Source organism: Carassius gibelio, chromosome B3, assembly GCF_023724105.1.
Source record: "Carassius gibelio isolate Cgi1373 ecotype wild population from Czech Republic chromosome B3, carGib1.2-hapl.c, whole genome shotgun sequence".
NCBI classification, from domain to species: Eukaryota; Metazoa; Chordata; class Actinopteri; order Cypriniformes; family Cyprinidae; genus Carassius; species Carassius gibelio.
In genome coordinates this window covers 26929979-26950489 of record NC_068398.1, presented here as the reverse complement: position 1 = coordinate 26950489, position 20511 = coordinate 26929979, and the positions used below count along the sequence as shown (strand labels likewise).

General features: G+C 37.2%; 1 protein-coding gene across 2 annotated transcripts; it reads left to right on the top strand.

Annotated features, from left to right (window-relative positions):
* Nucleotides 1-778: 778 nt before the first annotated feature.
* On the top strand, nucleotides 779-12835 carry pdgfbb (platelet-derived growth factor beta polypeptide b). Of its 2 annotated transcripts, none has more exons than XM_052552724.1 (7): nucleotides 779-1651; nucleotides 5727-5823; nucleotides 6199-6261; nucleotides 7048-7241; nucleotides 7321-8230; nucleotides 9515-9660; nucleotides 10193-10291. In XM_052552724.1, exons 1-6 carry the CDS (start codon nucleotides 1583-1585, stop codon nucleotides 9643-9645), a joined length of 1464 nt encoding a protein of 487 aa, XP_052408684.1. In that variant the 5' UTR covers nucleotides 779-1582; the 3' UTR covers nucleotides 9646-9660; nucleotides 10193-10291. The 2 variants fall into 2 exon arrangements, with proteins under 2 accessions (XP_052408684.1, XP_052408683.1); XM_052552723.1 differs by lacking the exon at nucleotides 10193-10291 and adding an exon at nucleotides 11606-12835 and having other exon boundaries at nucleotides 781-1651.
* The last annotated feature ends 7676 nt before the right edge of the window (nucleotides 12836-20511 follow it).

Below are 20511 nucleotides of genomic sequence, written 5' to 3'. Positions count from 1 at the left end.
CCATTCACCCTAAGGCCATCCAAGATGTTTATTCATTGGGGCAGATTTGAAGAAACGTAGCATTGTATCACTTGCTCACCAATGGATCATCTGCGGTGAATGGGTGCCATCAGAATGACAGTCCAAACAGATGATAAAAACAACAATAATCCACCGCACTCCAGTTCATCAGTTCATGTCTTGTAATGCTAAATTTCTCCAAATGTGTTCCTATGAAGAAACATCTTGAATGGCCTCAGGATGAGTGTTTTCATTTTGGGATGAACTATTCCTTTAAAGCTGATTCTGACATGCAAGAAGTAATTGCCATTTATGACAAAAGGCAGTGCATATTTCAATGAACTCTAAATATGCAAATGAGATATGCATATTAAAATTGAATAAAAAATTATATATATTTGGAATATAGTACATGATGAATTGCTGACCTCTTAGAAAAAAGCATCATGAACATTTTACAATAAATATAGGCTATGGATATTTTATGTTCTATGTTCCACAGAAGAAAGCTAAAGAAACAAAATGAGGGTGAGTAAATGAGAGTATGTTGCATTATACTTTATATGTTCAGTGTAATTAATAGAAAACACAACAATATTCTACTTTGTGCCAATGCATACATTTAAATGTCGTTCCTAGCATTAGATTGTGTTGCAGGCATCTACACTTAATCAACATGACTTCAGCACCTCCTCACCCACCTCCCATCCTCTCTTTCTCTTTCTCAGTGAGTTCAGCCCTGCCTTTAAGGGGAGGGTAAGATAAGAGTCCACATACAGACCCCTGAAATCCTCCTCAGAGCCACAGTCCCATAATCAACACAGCACAGACGGCTCGCGCGGGGCCGCGCACGCGCTGGACACTGATAAGAAAACTGCAAGACCAAGAGTTATATTTAGGCTAACTTACGTTAAAGCCGCTTTTATTGCAGCCAATGCGAAAAGGAAGGGACCCTCGCGTGCTACACATGGGCCATCTTCAACTGGAAAGACTAACAGTATTTCTAGGTTATAAACGGTGATGTGGAGTTTGTAATAAGTGAGACGTTTATATATCTTACCAAAACAAAGGGACCGAACGCGCATCATTTTCAAAAAAAAAAACATAAAGTCCTGTCTGACTTTTATGACCTTTTATGTAATCTTCACATTACTTTCTTATAATTGTCATGACTGAACAGGTATTTTAGATTACCGTTCTCTAAGATAAAAGCCTATTAAGGGACGCCTTTATTGGACTGAAGCATGCAAATTAATGATTAAATAAACGTCATCTGAGGAATCCGGGATTTTAGTGCTTCGCCTGGAAACAAACCTCTTCGCTTTAATCCGCAAACTGCCTTTCAAAGGACTTCAAATGGGCCACTTGCTCCTCAGAAGAGAGACTCATTCTGCCGTGGAGGGCAATTTGAATGTTTGCGCACTGAGAGGAATGTCGAGCCTGCAGAGCCGCTGAGGGACTTAGACTGCTGCTTAATTAACCCGATATTTGCTCGCGAGTCGGAGCCCAGCTCGGAGCGTCTATCGCGCGTCTCTCTAAATGCGCGCTGTCCCGCGGAGCCCCGCAGCGGCACGGTAGCAAGATGAGATCGCGGATCCCGCTTCTTCTCGCGGTACTTGCGGCGGCGTGTCTGCGGTTTGGCAGGTCGGAGGTAAGAGTCTTGGAGAGTTCATTGGTTCCTGTTGCGTTTTTATAGGCTAATTCTTTTTCATTTGGAATTAATTGAATTTGTATTGCTTTATTGAGTGGATAATATTGGCTACCTACAATATAATAATTAATATGTCATTTAATTAACCTACTCACCCACGTGCTTTTCCAAACATTTTTTTTATTCTTCAAAAACGTTGATATGACCTCATCTGTCAAACCCCAAAAACTGTTCAATACTGAGGTATATACTTCTGAAGCCATATGATTAAATATGGCATCACATTTTTAGATTTCACCTTTTTGGCGAGTTATGTTCTATGACAACACGTCATGATCAATTACATTTTGCAAATTGGTCTCAAACTGGTCTTCATGCCCTCCATTTTTATTCTTGATATCACATTTTCACACTGTTTCGATACAGCGACCAATGGGAAAAGAGGTTATACAGTGACGACAAACCTGACTTGATGTGTCAGATTTATTCTAAATCTCAACAAAAACCAAATGAGGCAATATTTTTAGGAAATAACTTCAGTTTAAAACTGAATGTCTTCAGAATACTGCACAAGAGTTCTGCAGAATATTTTACGAAGTTTTTTGTAGCTTGACATCTGTTCTGTATAGAAAAGAAGTGCATAAACATTCTTTAAGACATTTCCTTTTGTGCTCCATGGAAGAAACATCAGCACAGTACAAGTGTGGAATGACAGTTTTTCTTTTCTGTTTTCATTTTCGGTTGAACAGCTCCTCTGTCAGTAGTTTGTGAGCATATATGCATGACACGTGTATTTGTGTGCGGGAAGGATTTTTCTTCCCAGTGCTTCAATGCTTCTTTGAATCTTGTTAATGCCACATGAACTAATGCTGTAATCTTGCAAACCACTGGCATCCCACAACATCATAAATCACTCGGGAATTATATGAAGGGTGATTCCTATAAATGAATCGGTGAACTGATGCCTGATGGCTCCAGGAACTAATTTGTGCATTCACGAGTTCACATCTACGTATATTAATACCATAAGTTTATGCGTATTTGGCGTGCTGTCCGGGTGGAGGGCTCCGAGCTCGGGATGTGGCCCGAACCCAGAGTACTCCCCCGGTTGTGGTAAGAGTAGATGGATCTATAAGTGAGGAGAAATGGGGTGGAGGAGGGATGCTGAAAACTGTCAATGAACAGAGATAGGTTCTGCTGTTATTTATACCTTGTCATGAGTTGATTACTGATTGGTCTCCACTTGTGTTAATCAGGTTAATGAACTGCGACTGTTCCTCCCGAACTTTGTTATAAAACAGCATTTAGAGTAGTTGTCATTTAGCACACAAAATCTGCAGGTTCTAATGCATTGGCCCTTTGACCACCACAGTTGTGTTGCATGAGGCACTTAATCAAAATATGACATTTCCGTGACCCCCCCACCCTCCCAAAGTCATCTAGAAGTCACAGAGGGAGACATATCATTAGAGATTTAACTGGTATCTAACTAAAGACATTTTCAAAACTTGCACCTTCACCAGTGCATGGAAGGATGTGTTTAATATAACGTTTAAAATGTAATTCCTTGTTCGAAGGGAAATGCAAGATCAAAACTCCTTTAAAAGCTGTGATTATGATCCCTCTCAGCATTAAGGTGTGCTTTTTGGAAGTCCCCCGAACATAATTTTCATCTCTTTATGATGTGTGATTTTGGATGGAAACATCCCGCTAGGTAAAAAACAGACAAGTAATTCACATGATTATATGTTTTCATTTAAAGATAAAAATGAAAACCATGCAAGCATGCAATATTTTTTCTTGCAGCTACACAAACTGATGTTTGTGCATATAAGAAGATGATATGGGCATGTGTCTGAGAGAGCATTGTCAGCAGATGTGTAATTATGTATCATTACTCCCCAACATGGGCTGTGCATTCCACCACTCCTCCACAATCCCAGAATGCTCTGGGCCTGTCCTTCACTCTCTGATGATATTAGGAGCAGGGTTCAGGGGTTGTGTGGTGATCATCAGAGAAATACGCCGCCCTTCCATTGGTTTGTTTGGATGAGGCAACCTGCAAGTGTCAGATCAAATGAAAAACTCATTTTCTACTTAATGGTTTATCATGTCTATCTCTTGAGAAAATGATCATTTAATCATATATGTCTTTCTTTCCTAAAGAGATATCAATAATATCTTAACCTGTACTAAAGGTTTGCTAAACAACCAAACTAAAGTCTGCAAACCAAAAAAAGCAGAAATCCATGAAGCTCCATTAAGTCTCATGAGCTTTGAAACCGCAACTTCTATTCTATTCTATTCTATTCTATTCTATTCTATTCTATTCTATTCTATTCTATGTGTGTGGTCTTTGTGTATGCCATCTGGTGTCTGTATGTGTATTGTGTTTTTTTTGTATAAGTGTGATGCTATATATTTACATTGGGTAGCCATAAAGCAATTTAGTGTGTGTATGTGGTGTATTATAAATGTTTATGAATCATATACATGTGAATTAGAGTGTGTTTGTATGTTCAATTCATATTAAATAGAAAAAAGTTATTTTAAATGTTAATATTATTTTACAGTATTACTGTTGTTTCTATAAGTTTGATCTAATAGATGCAGCCTAACATAGACTCCTCTTTAAAATAAAAAATAAAAATAAAAGAATAAACACACATTATAAAAATTCTTACCTTATAAACATCCTGGCGCATTATAGATCTGAATTGAAACCTATATGGTATTGTCAGGTCTTCCATGCGTGCACAACCGGATGAAACAGAGCTTGAGAATGTGACAGAGAAAAATTAGACGGAAAACCGATGATTCATAAGATTTATGCATTTGGACAAAACAAGACTGCTGTGCATCTGGAAGCTCCCAAGAGTGCAGGATATACCGGTGATTCACCATGAATTATTCTTTCTGTGCGATTATAAGTGCATACCGCAAGAGGTGTGCCAAATTTAGGATGTTTCTTAATGTTTGGCACACTTGAATTCCTGCATTTGTTCGGCCCTTGCAAAAACCATCTGAATCACCAGCCAATAATGTGACTGATTTCCCTTATCAAGCCGATTACCAAAATACTCCATCCTTCCGGCAGCCTCCCTCATCCATCTCCCTCTTTCTCCTCCTCAAACTCACCTTTTCTCCATCTCTCCATCCCCCACTTCCTCTCTGCCCTCTTTCCTGTGTCCTGTATAAATGCTGCCAGATGAGACGGAGGAGACGAGGGTCAGTGGCCCCTGTCTGGACATGCTGTATGAACAGGGCTATTGTGTCCTCAAGACCTGCACTGACACCCTGAGACAAACCAGCATCCATAGAGCTCTGTCTCACTGTCACACACCCAAACACACAACAACACATTCACCTTATTTTATGTATGCACTTCTGGAATTCTTGATTCTGATTGATCATTCAGAATGCTGTGCTCAGATGTCGTCTTAAAATGTTCAATTGACCATTATTGCATTAAATTTTATAAAATAAAATAAATATAATCTTTTATAAATAAATCTTAAATATTTTTATTGTAATTTATTATATTTCTATTTTGCTTTAAAATACATTTTTGTTTAATTTTGTATATTTATATATACATTTTTTATGCATTCAATATTTCATGTTCATTATTTTTTTTTGTGTATGTATCAAGGAGGATAGCAAAAATTATTAGTTAATTATTAGTTAATTAGAGTATAAAAAATAATGCTTTGTGTCTGTGTCCACATGTCTTGACCAACTAATGGTACATTATGTTCACCAAGGCTGCATTCATTTGATCAAAAACTGTTTTTTTTTTATTTAAATGAGCTGTTTTGCATTTAAATATATTTTACAATTTAATTTATTCCTGTGATGCATAACTGAATTTTCAGCATCAGTCTTCAGTGTCACATGATCCTTCAGAAGTCAGTCTAATATGATGATTTGCTGCTTAAGAAACATTTCTTATTACAAACAATGTTAAAATCAGTTGTGCTGCTTCATATTTTTGAAGAAACCGTGACTTTTTTGTTAAACAACATGCATTTCATTGCACTGAATATTTGTAATGAATGGTGTTTCCTCTCTGTAGGCTGATCCTCTCCCGGCCGCTGTGGTTGAGTTGGTGAAAGGTGGATCTGTGTCTTCTATCCAGGACCTGCAGTTTTTGCTGTTCTCTGAATCTATAGGTAAATCAGCTCTCTTTAGTTTTAAAATACTTCTGACATTCCTGGAGGCAAATATTACTCTCTAATAAATATGTTAATTATGACTCTGGGCTACAGCAGTCCAGTACCATATTTAATAGAGATTGCCTCTTTAATAAAAAAGCAACTTTTTGACCTTGATCTATGTGTGCTGTCCTCATTTAAATTTAAGGCAAGTACAGTAGCAGAAACTCTTATCTAGAATAACTAAGTGCTTTAGCGTTTGTAAAAGCCCTTGCAAAGCCTAGTAAGTCTATGAAAGAACCCTTAAACAATGCATGCTTAGAAACCAGAAACAAGTTGCTATTTCCTACAAGGGTCTTTTTCAAAGTTGCTGTCATTGTTTCTTTCCTCCAGAGGTTGAGCCGGACAGTCACCATGATAATGACACCAGCAACCGTCTGCCACGCAGTCTTCTGGGTTAGTCTGACTTTCTGTGTTCTTCTTATTTTATTCTCTTTTATTTTGCCATCATTTGTTAAATATGCATTTTCAGTGTTAAAATACCCTTCTGTCTGCGCCAGAACTATAAATAAGCCAGGTGTAGACTCATTCCCCACAAAAGTGTATACATTGTGTCTCTGAGTTTATCAAAAACTGCTTAAGTCTGTTGTTGAATTGTTATATGGTTTTATAGCCTTCAGCTTTCAAATAATGCTGATTACAGCAACCATCCAAAGTCAGCAAATCTGTATATCTCTCCTTCTGAGCCGAGTCAGATCGTCATTATTCCCAGACACAAGAATCATCATGGAAAAGAGAATGGGAAGAACTCAAACAAGCGCAGTTCCTTAGTGTTGATGCATGCTGAACAAGCACTTTCTGGAATAATAAGTCTTTTTCAGGACATCTGTTTGGAAAGACAGAGAGAGAAGGATGGAGAGAGACAAGAAGGCATAATCTAGGAGAGAGAAAAGGAGGGATGCTATTCAGAGAAAGCAATTAAATTGAATTAAGAGAAATGTAGAAGCTGATCCCAGAATATAGTTTGGGGCATTTATTCTTCATTGTCATTTTATATATATATATATATTTCTAGAGACTTTATTTTTGTTGCATTTATTTATTTATGTACTGGTTGATTGACATTTGATATTATTTTAATAACTTAAAAGCATTAAAAAGCACCTGTACAAATCGAGTTAGTCGACTGTTTTTCTTGTAGCTCATCTGCCTCTGTGTATATATCTGCGTCTTTGTCTGCAGATGCTCAGCCGGCTCAGCAAGCCATCTGTAAGGTCAGGACCGAGGTCATCGAGGTCACACGCTCCATGTTGGACCGTAGCAATGCAAATTTCCTGTTGTGGCCTCCGTGTGTGGAGGTGCAGAGGTGCTCGGGCTGCTGTAACACCAAGACCCTGCAGTGTGTGCCTGTTCTCACACACACACGATACCTACAGGTACAAACACACACACACACATGATTGACAATACAGTATAATTAAACAAGCCATTTTTCACCTTCCTCTTCTTCCTCAGGTGATGAAGATACAGTATGTGAACAAGCAGCCACTTTACAATAAGGCTGTCGTCTCCGTTCTCGACCATGTGGAGTGCCGCTGTCAGCCGGCTCCTCGGCCCGCCCAGCGCCGGAAATCATCCGGCCACAAACAAGAAGGGCGGGAACGCTCTGGGAAACCTCGAACCAAAGATGAGCTCCATCGCAGGGATGAACTCAAACACAACCAGAGGATAAGCCTGGAGGACCTGCTCAGCCACAGCCGGCTGCCCAAAGAGAGGTTCTCTGAGCCAGGATTCGGACGGGACGGCTGGGCTCTGAACGAGACGCAGTACGGCGGGGGCAAAGGTCATCACCGTCACCCTGAAGATGTAAGGAGACAGGTCAAAATGAATGACACAGCAATGACGGCTTCACTACCGAATCATACCGAGCAGGAAGAAACGGACTTGTCATTACGCAACATTACGCAGATTGAATCGCAGAGCAATGCTAACCAAAGTATAACCAATCAAACATCAGATTTTACAATGACTACACTGAAACCGACCAATCAGACCTTTGCACACCAGTCAAATCTAACGCAAGAAAACGAACAATTGCAAACTACCAATCAGACAGACCAACTCGCCTTTAACGGCACAGGAACAGCCAATCAGAATCATGGAGATGTGCTTCTGTCTGTAGAGGAGGGCAGTCAGAAGGTGAGAGGTGAGACTATGGATGCAGAGGTGAAAGAAGAGCAGCGAGAGCAGAGACAAATGGACGAAAAGGCAAAGGAGGAGGAAATAGAAGAGCTGCTGCTAATGCACAGGATCCTGGATGAAGAAAAACACAAACATCACCTACAACAGACGAGTATACAGCCGGATGAGAAATTACAGCAGCTCCATCACAAACCACACACATATACAACCACGCAACGGACAGGTAAAATAACAAAACACTTAAACGAGATTTTTCTATTTTCAGTCACTTATCATCAGTTTCTTGTAGAATTTATTATCAGCTGGACAATACAATGTTGTTAAAATAAAAGTTTACATACGTTTTTGAGAAAAAGACAAAAAAAAATGCTGGTGAGGTAAGTTTGATTGGCAGTTTATTATGATCTTGAGCAGAATTTCATCTTAAATGTCAGCGGCTTAAATGAATGTCTCAGCACTGTATCACAGTGGGCTTTGCTTAAAACTTGCTCAAAAATGAAATATCTCTCATCATTTACTCACCTTCAAGTTGTTTTAAACCCGTATGAGTTTCAAAGGTATGGGTTTCAAAAGAAGATATTTTGAAGAATAATGGTTACCAGACAGGTGCCGGAAACCATTGACTTCCACAGTATGGAAAAATGGAAGTTAATGGCTACCAACTGTTTGCTGTCCTATATTCTTCAAAATATCTTCTGTTGTTTTTAACAGAAGAAAAGAACTCATACAGGTTTGAGGGTGAGTAAATAATGATAGAAGTTTTGTTTTTGTTGAATCATGCCTTAAGGAAAAAAAAAATGCCCGAAATTAACTTTATATTGTCATTTATGCAACTCCAAAATATTTTAGCTGTATTGCTTTTTTCAAATCTATTATATAAACCCAAATCAAGAAAGAAAAATGTCTTACTTGCAGATGATCTAAAGAAACTATTTACAGGATTGCATGTGAGATACAAAGAAGATATAAAAAAAGGTTTTAAGACTAAAGTAGTTGGTGGTTTTTAGGGAGTATATATGTGTAGTTTTTAGGGGTTTGCTATGCAGTATTGTGAGTTGTTGCTGTGCATTTGCTAGGATGTTCTGGGTGGGTGTTAAGATGTTGCAAGAAGGTTCTGGATCTTTGTTAGTGTGTTACAGGCATACATACAAACACAGATAGATCTGTCATAATTAACCACTTGATGTAAGTGATGATTAAGAACAAGCACACTGGGGCGTATTTGGACCATGTTCAGCTTGAGTCTGTGAAACAATGTCTATGAATATCTCAGCTGACTTTGAATAAATACTACCCGACACCCACACTCCAGGAAGAGGAAGTAACACTTGCATATGCCTACATTAACTAGTGTGGTGCAGTATTGGCAGCATTATTTCAAATTCAATACTTGCTGAATAATAAGGCTAATGTGATTGGATTCAACATAATTAAACAACACCGCACAACTCTGCAGGATCAGAATAGCTTGATGAAAAGTTGATTTTGTTGTTGTTGTTACAAACAGGGACTACATCTCCTCCTGTGCAACATCTCACTCCACACAAACCCCCCAGACCCCATCCTCACCCCCCGAAAAGGAGGAGAAAACAGCGCAATCGCATCAGCAAATCTGCCATGAGAGCCCTGCTCATGTAAATCAAACATACACAGGTAAGCTGCTCAGTTATTAAAATCAAATGCCACATTTAAAGGAACATTTCAGCCCAAAATGTAAATTTGCTTACAATGTACTCACCCTCAGGCCATCCAAGATATAGATGCGTTTTTAAGGTTTTAGTTCTGTTTAATTTAGCATTACATCCCTTGCTCATCAATGAATCAAACAGCTGATAAAAATGTCACAATAATCCACACAACTTCAGTCCATCAGGTTTTGTGAACCAGAAATCTGTGTTGTTGAAATAAACAAACTGACCATAAGACATTTTAATTTCAAACCATTGCATCCAGCTAAAATACAAGTCCTCTATTAATAACATTGCTTTCTCAGGTAAGAAGTAATCTCGTCTGAATCGAGAGTGAAATATGCACAGGTCAACGTTTGTTTCCAAGTGAACACAGTTCTAACGAAATATGTGGATTTTGATGTGAGAGAGCAACAGAGGATGCACTTCATCATTGGAAGAAACTGGAGTTTAATGTTCAAATGCACTGACAATGTATTTGTTTCTTTCACACACAGCTTTTCTCCTCAAAAGATATTTAACTGTTGGACTGGAATTGTGTGGATTATTGTGATGTTTTGTCAGCTGTTTGGACTGTAATTCTGACGGCACCCATTCACTGCAGAGGATCCAATGATAAGCAAGTGATACAATGCAAAATTTCTCCAAATTTGTTCTGATGAAGAAACAAACTCACCTACATCTTGAATGGCAAATAGATTTTAAAGTTGCCATCGAATGCAAAAATCACTTTTATAGGGTGACTGAACACAGTTGTGTGGCCGCAGTGTATAAAAACAATCAGCCGATAATGGTAAAAATCCACTCACTCATTGCTTCATAAATGAAAAAAAATCATAAACAGTCTCCCAATACAAGCAGTTCCAGACTGTGACGACACAGTCGGTGAAAGTCCCACCCATTTGTGACGTTCTCTGCCCTATTACCATATAGACAGCCCTGAGTGAGAAGCAGCGGTCCACCATTACTGTTCTCTTGTTGTACCTGCTGGAGGTACAGTACAATGTCAGCACCAAAGAGCCATTAGAAGTGTGGGATGCACCAATGAACACTGACGGCTCCATAGACTGCCGAGGACACGATGGTTAAATTAAATTTTTGAAGGAAATCCCCCGGAAAAAAACTCCCAGAAAAGTCCTATACTTTGTGCTAACATTTTAGACCGGACTGCCTCCCAAACGAGGGTCAGTTCAGCGCTGGAGTTGTGCAAAGATTGCTCCTGAAAGAAGTATTGATACCAACGCTTTGTGCGCAAACATCCAGACTCCAAACAAAGATAGCATCACGCATCATATTTTGTTTTCCAAAAGAGCTTCTTGGCTGTTATCACTTATGCAGCCCTCACGTGCTTCCAGAGTGATTGTGGAAAGGAATGTGGTAGTTAAAAATAGCGTTTGGAAGCAATGTGTGTTTTTAGTAACATAGTCACCATAACAGCAGTATTCCCAAGAGCGTAAGCTCTTGAAGCTATGCACTCTTCTGAGAAAGGAGAAGGGTTGCCAGGTTTCGCAACAAAACCCTCCCGCAGACATGAAAAGAAACCCACACCAACAATTAAAGTAGCCCAATTCCACAGGAAAACCGCTGACTTGGCAACAATGGAAGGAAGACAGGAATCAACCAGATCATTTTAATTTAAAAGGAACAAACAGATAAACAGAGTGTTTCGGCTCATACCCTAAAAGTGGCAATTTCAAGAAGCTATACAAAATGATCAAGATAAAACTTTGCATACACACTCTGGGGACATCCGAGAACAATTTAAAATATTATATCAATGCATTCTATGGCACCTTTAAGCAAATTTTCATTTTGTGGTGAACTATTCTTTCAATATACAGTAAAAAATAATCATAATGGTAACGATATTACACAGAATGTGCTGATATCTTTCTTTCATTCTCTCACAGTTAAATAATCACACGGATGCAGTCTCTCCCATAAGAGTTCTTATTTATGTAACCAGTGTGTCCTGGGACATTAAGAGACACGGCACTAAACAGTTTTCAAAAGACTCCTGCAGCCAAGCCATTCTCACCTCTCACAAACTTCCTAATGTCTTTCTCTGCTCAAAGCCATGAGGACAAAGACAAGTCTGACACACAAGATGTTTGCATGGAGGATGGTTTGAGGTTCTCTTGCACCTGCTGAAGAGTCCCTCTGCTCCTGTTGGCTCTTTAAAAAAGCATTCAACTTTCTAGGTTGAGGAGTGGGACTTGTAAATCCAGAACTTCAGAACTTCAGAAGCATGAAACACCTTTTGAACCCTGGACAGAGGAAGCCTATATTAGAGGAAACAAGTAAGAGCATGACGCTGGATCAGTATGCAGTGGTAAAGAACCTGTTCTGCACAGAACTGGCAAAATGTGGAAGAGAGTGGCTTGAAAAAAAGATTTCCTATGATCATTCACCATAAGAGACAATCCGGTAGTTGCTCCTGTGCTGCATCTTACCTATCATTGTGAACCACCCAAAAAAGCGGTTGCCATTTTCAACTATGTTGTGAAACTGAGGTTTGGATTTCATGAAATAATTGACAAAATAATATTTGTTGTTTTTCCCCTGATTCAGTATTATCAAGAAGAAATCTTTTGAAAAGCACACTATCTCCAGGGATGCAATCAAAACATTTTGTTGTTGTTGTTTTCTGTCATATTTCAAACTATATGTTTTTACCTAAAACAGACAAGCACAGAGAACGCTTGAACAACTTTGTATTTTAATATATTACCAGTCAAAATCACACAGTACCTTTGCAATAAGTTGTTTTCAGTATCATTTGTTATTATTTAAGCGATTCTTAACACTGGATATTCACACAGGATGAAGCAAGGGAATGCATTTCTGTCTCAATTAATTCCTCAAACCTCTAAGAGTGTAAAGGTGCTACATTATAACACAAAGCAGTAAGAGTTTATTCATTAATATTATTTATTCTTGTGTAAATCTGTTGTGTTCACAGCAGGGCCGGTGTTTCATCATAGTCTTACAAAGCTCTCACCAGAAGACCAAAATGTGGATTATTTGTCGTATGTTTATGTACAGATGGTCCGTTTTGGATCTATACTAAACTTTGCAGATTGGGCAGAATTTGCACTCCTTTTTTATACGTAGAATAAAATTGAAACACTAACCAATAAGGTGTAATTCATGGTGTCATTTTTATTTATTTATTAACTTTGTGCAATTTTAATTAGATTTAATGTTCTTAGCTTTTATTCGTTTTTTTCAGTTCACCAAAAAAAAAAAAAAAAAAAAAAACTTGCTGAACCATCCAAGATGTAGATTAGTTTTTTTCTCTTCATCAGAACAGATTTGCAGAAATTCAGCAGTACATCACTTGAACACTTATGGTTCCTCTGCAGTGAATGGGTGCCGTCAGAAGTCCAAACCGCTGATAAAAACATCACAATAATACACAAGTAATCCACACCACTCCAATCCATCAACTGATGAGTTAAGAAGTGAAAAGCTGTTTATAAGAAACCAAAAATCCATCATTAACATATTTTTAACTAAAATACAAATCCATTATCCAAAATAATGTTTCCTACAGTGTAAAAGTCCATCCCTTGTTTTCCTCTCACATTAAAATCTCACAAAATATTTTTTAATATTTTATTTATTCATTTATTTTACAGCTTTTCACTTCACGAGGTGTTGATTGATAGGAGTCGTGTGGATTACATGAAGTTTATTGTGATGTATTTATCAGTTGTTTTATTCTGACGGCACCCATTCACTGCATATGATCCACTGGTGAGCAAGTGATGCAATCCTAAATTTCTTCAGATCAGTTCTGATGAAGAAACAAACTCATCTTCATCTTGGATGACCTGAGGGAGAACAAGTTTGATTTTTAGGTGACCTATTCCTTTAATGCAAACCTATTCCCAAATCCAACTCATTTGGCAGACACTTTTATTCAGAGTGACATACAGTGTGTTTCCTGGGAATCAAACCCTTGACCTTCATGGTTGCTAGCACCATAAATACAAGATGAGCTATATAAACATTTTTTTTCAACTCAGTGAATTAATAATGGTTTGCTTTTCTTTTTTTTACACTGCCGTCCTGATTAAAACTAGCTTATCCCTGAATCTATTTCCCTAGAAAACGTCACTTTTACACTCACAGGACCTGCCAAAAGTTTGTCGATTTGGTCTGTTCATAATTGGATCTAGCAAATTGATCAAAAGTGACAGTAAAACAAGTTTATTTCAAATGAATATTGTTATTTTACACTTTTTTTCAGAAAAAAAAAACATCATGCTTTTCACCAATACTGTTTTTAATACTGCTAATAATAAATGTTTCTTGAGCAGCAAATCAGCATATTAGAGTGATTTCTGAAGGATCACGTGACACTGAAGACTAGAGTAATGATGCTGAAAATCCAATATATATATATATATATATATATATATATATATATATATATATATATATATATATATATATATAAATAGAAAACAGTCATTATCAAGTCAATATTACAGGTTTTACAGTAATACTGATCAAATATATGTAGCCTTGGTAAGCATAAGAGACTCATCATACAAATCTTCAAAATCTTATGGACCCCAGACTTTACACGACTAAGGCCAGGCCTGTTTGAGTCCCACGGCCTTGCAAATGCTAAAGTGGGACGTCCCAGAAGTCCATCTATTCCCTATCACCACATGATGTTCCACTGGCAGTCGGAGGTCTTTTGTGTGCCTGAAATGGGAGGAAAGTTTATTGCGTTGTTACTCTGGGGAGTCGTGTTGTTTGTATTTGTTTTTGGGAAGGTGACAAATATGTTCCTGGACTAAAGGATCCTAATTTAAAATTCCCCTGTTTGCTGAGCATAAAGCAGCCAAGTGGCTCTTTCTTAAGGGCACTGAAAGATCTACACTCTTCAGAGATCTGTGAATCTCAACAAGACTGAATTTTTCTGACCTTTGACCTCTAGCTACGATAAATAATCCATTAATGTTTGTAGCAGTATATTGTGCTTGACCAACATTTATGCGATAACAAAAATGGCCAATCGTGCAGTTTGTTTTTGTTTGGTCTGTGTGTGAATGGTGGAGAGGGTGCCTTGCTCTGCTGCGGCCCACCCGGACAGATAGACGCACTCCCTCACTTCATATCTGACTCGCTCCCTTGATAACTGGAATTTTATGTGCTGAATTAATCTCATTAATTATTCATCCCTGCATTCCTGTGGGAGGAGAGGGACAGTGAGAGTCGACAAAGTGGATCTGCTCAGTGCTGGCATTGTACAGCATGACCTTAGATGAGCTTGACATTTAGATGCATGAAGATTCAACTCAATCCTGTAATAAACTTCACTATAGGTTGCATTTATTCAGTTATTTTAAGTACTTTACCTCACTTAGTATTTTAAATTGTATGTGCTTCACTAGGAATGGACTGCAACCACTGATGCATGCACTATCTGCATTTTTTTTACATGCATTTTAGCTTTTTACAAAAACGTGCATAGTCTGTAAGTATCATCAAGTAACATCCATAAGATGATCAAAATGATTAAAAATAACTGCCTTTCATACCCTGAAATGTATTGTTATTTTAGTTCTAGTCATCTATTATTTAATATTTTGAATGGTTTTATTTGAATATATTCTGTTTTTATTTTAATTTTAATTTAAGTTTAGATTTTAATAATTTTAGTAAAAGGTATCTTTGATTTTTATATCAGTTTTTAGTACTTTATTTATTTTTTTATTTTTTTATTTAATCATTGATTCATTCATTTTCATTCAAATGTTAATCTAATATTTTATTATTAGATTACACCAGCTTTATTTTTTAAATGATCAAAAATATTTTTTTAGAAGTCTTTAGAAGTGGTTTTTAGTTAGTTAACAATAGCAACACTGCTGAACTATTGCAACACTGCTTGAATTTATTTTGAATCACATATTATTATACATTATTTTGTGATTTAGGAAATGTCAACATTCTTTTCTTACAGTGTACAGCATGTACTTTAACCTTCTTAAAGTCAGCTGTGATGCTATGAATGAGATTTAATCCACTTACTTTTATTCCTACAGTTTCATTCATACAATTTTATTACTCCAAATGGAAGATGTATTTCCTCTGAGAGAGCAAAACAATCACTGAAATATTACGTGCTTCAGCATTACTCCGGCAATTAGTACTGAAGCCAAAGCAAAGATATTTGCAAATAAAAATCACTCTAATATTTAGCAAACATGAAAGGTCACATACTGAAAGATACCCCTAAGACAGAGAGGACGAGAAAGCATATTCCTCTTTGCCATAGTGCACTCGTTTTCATCCAAGCACACTTAAGAGAAGGTGCTATAAAGTTTGTTATTATTATTGCTGCAAAAGTATGATGTACAGGCACTCAGCGTCCATGTCTGCAAGAGTTAAAGCACTAAGAGCAGATAAATCTCATATATGCTAACAGACAGAAGAGTTTGCACCCTCCCTTTTCATGATTTAGCCTGCTAGCATAACACACATAAACAGACGAGCACATGTAGTCCACAAACCCACAGCACTTTTCAGGGGCAGTAAGGCCACGGTCTGGATAGTGTCATGCTCTGCCCAGACCTGCTGATGTTAAAGATGTGTGTGAAAATCAAAGATCTGATAAAGGAATTGAAGAAAACAGCTATGAAAAAGTGTGTGTAAGGCAAAACTAATATCAAAACACAAAATATGCACTTATTATATAACACATTATATTTAAATGGTAAAATAGTTACATTTTAATACATTTTTGTAGTAATTTTCGGTCTGTTTGAGCTTTCATATGGTTTCATAAGGCTTTAAATATATCTTACAGTCACATGGTGCTTTTTGGAGGAGGACGCCAAAGATCTGTATGGTTAAAAATATGATTTTGACTCTAAATTAGAGGTGAGAACTGGAACAAATCTCAATGCAGTGTTGAGAGTTGAAAAAGCAAACTAGACACTTTGAGATCTAAACGATCACATTTTTAAACTGGTTTCAGATAATGTGGATGAAACACTTCTAAATAAGAACAAATAAATAAATAAAAAGAATATATAAAATATTACATATTACATTATTAATTTTAACCATTAAAACCATTTAAAAAAAAAAGGGTTTTGGGACATATTCCTTAAGGACTTATTGGTTTTAACAAGCCACTAATAGCAGGTCACCAATCACCAGTAGAGACCCACAGGGTCCCTTATAGTTTCCATTAAAACCAATACAAGTCTCGTTATAACTAGTAAAACTATTACAGATTTTGTGATGGTGTCTATTGTTTTTTTTGTTTTTGTTTTTTCAGCAGGGATGGACACAGATGAAACCGTTTAATCAAGCATGCACAAATATTTTTCATACCCATAAACGCATGAGCACATGCCAGGAGGCTTTAAATAAGATAACAGGAAGACGGTGTGTGTGCTGCCGTTACAGATAAAGATCTGATCTATTGTGTGTGAGCTTGAGTATGGTTTGGGTGTGTGAAAACGTGCGTTCTTCCGCTGGTATTTGTGTGTGTGTGAGAGAGAGAGAGACAGAAAGAGAGTGAGTGTGTGTGTGTGTACTGTATGTTTATCTCTGTGCGTATTTGTGTGATACTGAGCCTCAAATAACCTCCTTACACAGACCTTCGGTGTCTGTCTCGTATGCTCTCACAGACTGTTCCCCTGATGTGCGTCTTAACTGACATTATGCTGTCCATCACTTCTGATTCAGGTTCTGTGAGATCAGCGACCACAAACACTGCCACAGTGTTACTTCTTGATTGCAAGCATAGTGCATTACTGCGGTACAAAGTTTTAAAAACAGATGTTATACGTTATAATGCATATTTGCAATGGTTTACTTTGAGCCTACTTTACATCTGAAACATGCATTTTCATCATACTGCTTTAAAAAAAATGTATTGGATAGGTCGATAAGTGTTTTACAATATGTAAACTGAATTGAATTGTGAATATGTCTTCATTTTTATGACAGTAACACTATTGACTAGTTGCTTTTAAGCATGCCTATTATTAACATATAGCTGTTTCTTAGCACTTATCAAGCTCATATTCTGCATGACCATGTTCTACATCCCTAATGCTACCCAGTACCTTACTAACTATTAATAAGCAGCAAATTAGCAGTTTACTGAGGCAAAAGACATAGTAAATGGTTTGTTAATAGTGAGAATTGGACCTTTACAAACATTGGGACCTTTATAACTAATATAAAACAATCTGGAAATGTTGTGAAAAGACAGAGTAGGTTTTCATATAGCTGCCCTTTTACCAATTTGGAATGTGTTTTTATAATAAAAAATTGCTAAGCATTGTTTTTTAAGCTTTAAGTCTTCTATAAGAAACATCCTGATACATGAGACCTATAGTTTAACTGGAATATTAGAACATTTCTGCAACGTTATAAAATATGATACTCAAAAACCCTTTGACGTCTATCATATTGAAGACATACAATATCACAAAATGTAAAATAAACTAAAATCATAAATTTTTTACACATTCAGTGTTCGGGGAGCCTGTTGATCGATTTAATAAATAAGCGTTTTATCTGTTGATTAGATATTAATACTTAATTTTCATTTGTTAGTGTTTCTTTTTATCCAAATGGTGAATGTTTGGACACAAGCCAGCAAGCCTTGGGTAATGTGGGAATGATTCTGAGGAAGCATTATACAGTAGTTATAAACTATAAACGACTAAACATCCCACCAAGCTTGTCTCACTACTCACAAATAGTACAGTCATTGTTTTCTTCTTTACAAATAATGATCATTTAAATGAGAACTGGGGGACTTTCGAGTGACACTGTGGTTCTGACTCACTGGTTGACATCAGTCCAGCTGGTGAATGGGTTTTCCATGAGCAGGGCACTAAAGGTCAAAGGTCAGTTCAGAGGGCAGGATTACTGAGCTAAACAGATTATCTGAAAATGTAGTTTTTAGAGAAAGCTGTTGGTCACTAGGCCTGTTGATTATGTATGAGTGTGTGTTAGGATTACAAACAGAGGGGTAATACTTTTTTTTCCTATGGTTTCTGAGGTAGGATCCCACCTTATTGCTTCGGATAAAATCATATTCAGTGTTTTTTGAAAGCTAAATGTGCCTTGCTTTAGTCCCTTCAACTAAATACGTACCAGAACAGTCAGAGTTACCCTCACAATGCAACAGCAGTCATATGTGCAGTCAACATGTTTTGCACAAATGAACCTTTAGCCCTGAAGTTTTTAGCGAACAGGAAATGAAAGTTCTGCTTTTGGGTGATATGCAGACAGCATAAGTGTTAATAGGTCTTATTGCTATTCATGCTGCAAAGCATGTGCATGTTTTGTTCTCATCCTCTCATCTCATGTAGAAGTGTAGTTTAGTAGGATGCAAATTGGTGCTTTTATATATCCAAGGTTTCCCAGTGCAAGTTGTCATGTAAATTTCTGTAGCGATGAATGAAAAGTGTAACCTGTATGACCCTTTTGCAAAACAACTAAGCAATAAAATAGGAAAAAGATATGAAGAAATTGCAAGTTTTAGCTTCAGCTATGAATAAAGCAGAATAGGAGTTGATTTGCTGTAAAATTAATGAGTTGGATTGTAAAGGAAAAACAGCATTTTTTTTTTTTTGGGTCAAAACTATGAGAAAGGCAAAGCTATTTTGTGTAGTATGCGGGACATTTGAGTAACACATTCTAGGAAAGGTGAAACAATTTTGTTAAAGGGTTGTGGCATCCCAGAATGCATTACCACATGACTACATATTATATAAATAGTGCATTTCTTTTTATGACTTAATTCTGTGTCATTTTTGATGATTTCATCATTACAGTTTGATGCGCGCTGATGATTTCACTTGTTGACTTCCTCAGTTGATAAAGTTTGTGTGTGAAATGCTGAGGTCAATGTAAAACCATATTAAACATCTTTTTTCGTATTTACAAGGTAGGCTCCCTGCTTAATGGTATAAGTGTAACACAAGAATTATCTTATAGCAAGATAATCTTGTGTCGATAATTTAGAAATGTTTGTTTTCATAATGAAATCCCATGCTTCGATCTCTGTTACTTCATACTTTATTCTTATTTGAAAACATGACAAATAGCATTTGCAAAGATTAATATTGGCTGGGGTTTCTCTTGTTTTACTTTTAACATCCTCCAGGCCTAAAAAAAGAGACTGTTTTGTATTTCAGGAAGCTTTTGTAAACCACTGAAGGTATCTGAAGCTCTATTATTGCAGTACTCCTATGGAGACCCCACGATTGCATAATGGTCTCGTATGGCCATGGTTTCCAAACACCTTGAAGGCTTTCCTGTTTATTCACAACAAAGCAAAGGGGACATGTTGTCCACCGAGAACTCCTCCTCTCCCTTCATGCCGCTGTATCTTTCTCTTGGTTTTGCTCCTCTTATTCGCTCTTGAACAATGGATCTTAAAGTCTTTGTGTGGAATGTTTCTGCTTCCAGGAGCACGATCAGAATTTAACAAGAATGTTTGTGGAAAAGCAAGAACCGTGCGTCCTATCGTCACGGTCAAGGCCGTAATATGAAATTAACTGTTAGAAACGCTTTAGTGACTCATGTTGGTATAATTAAAACATATTCACACACACACACACTGTCTCACACACACAAGGTCAGCATGAGGTGCTGAGTGAAGTAGATTAGTCTGCGATAAATCACATCTGCTCTGTGTGAAACCGATGATACAGACATACTCTATAAACTCCAGCATGCCAAAGAACACACATGTGAGAGAGACGGAGATAAACACTCAAGAACAGACACTAAAATGACATGTGTGGAAGAAAAGAACAAG

Coding starts and splice junctions, on each gene's coding strand:
- pdgfbb (XM_052552723.1), top strand. CDS start 1,583: ATGAGATCGCGGATCCCGCTTCTTCTCGCGGTACTTGCGGCGGCGTGT. Junction 1,652..5,726: donor TGCGGTTTGGCAGGTCGGAG/GTAAGAGTCTTG, acceptor TCCTCTCTGTAG/GCTGATCCTCTCCCGGCCGC. Junction 7,242..7,320: donor CACACACACGATACCTACAG/GTACAAACACAC, acceptor CTTCTTCCTCAG/GTGATGAAGATACAGTATGT.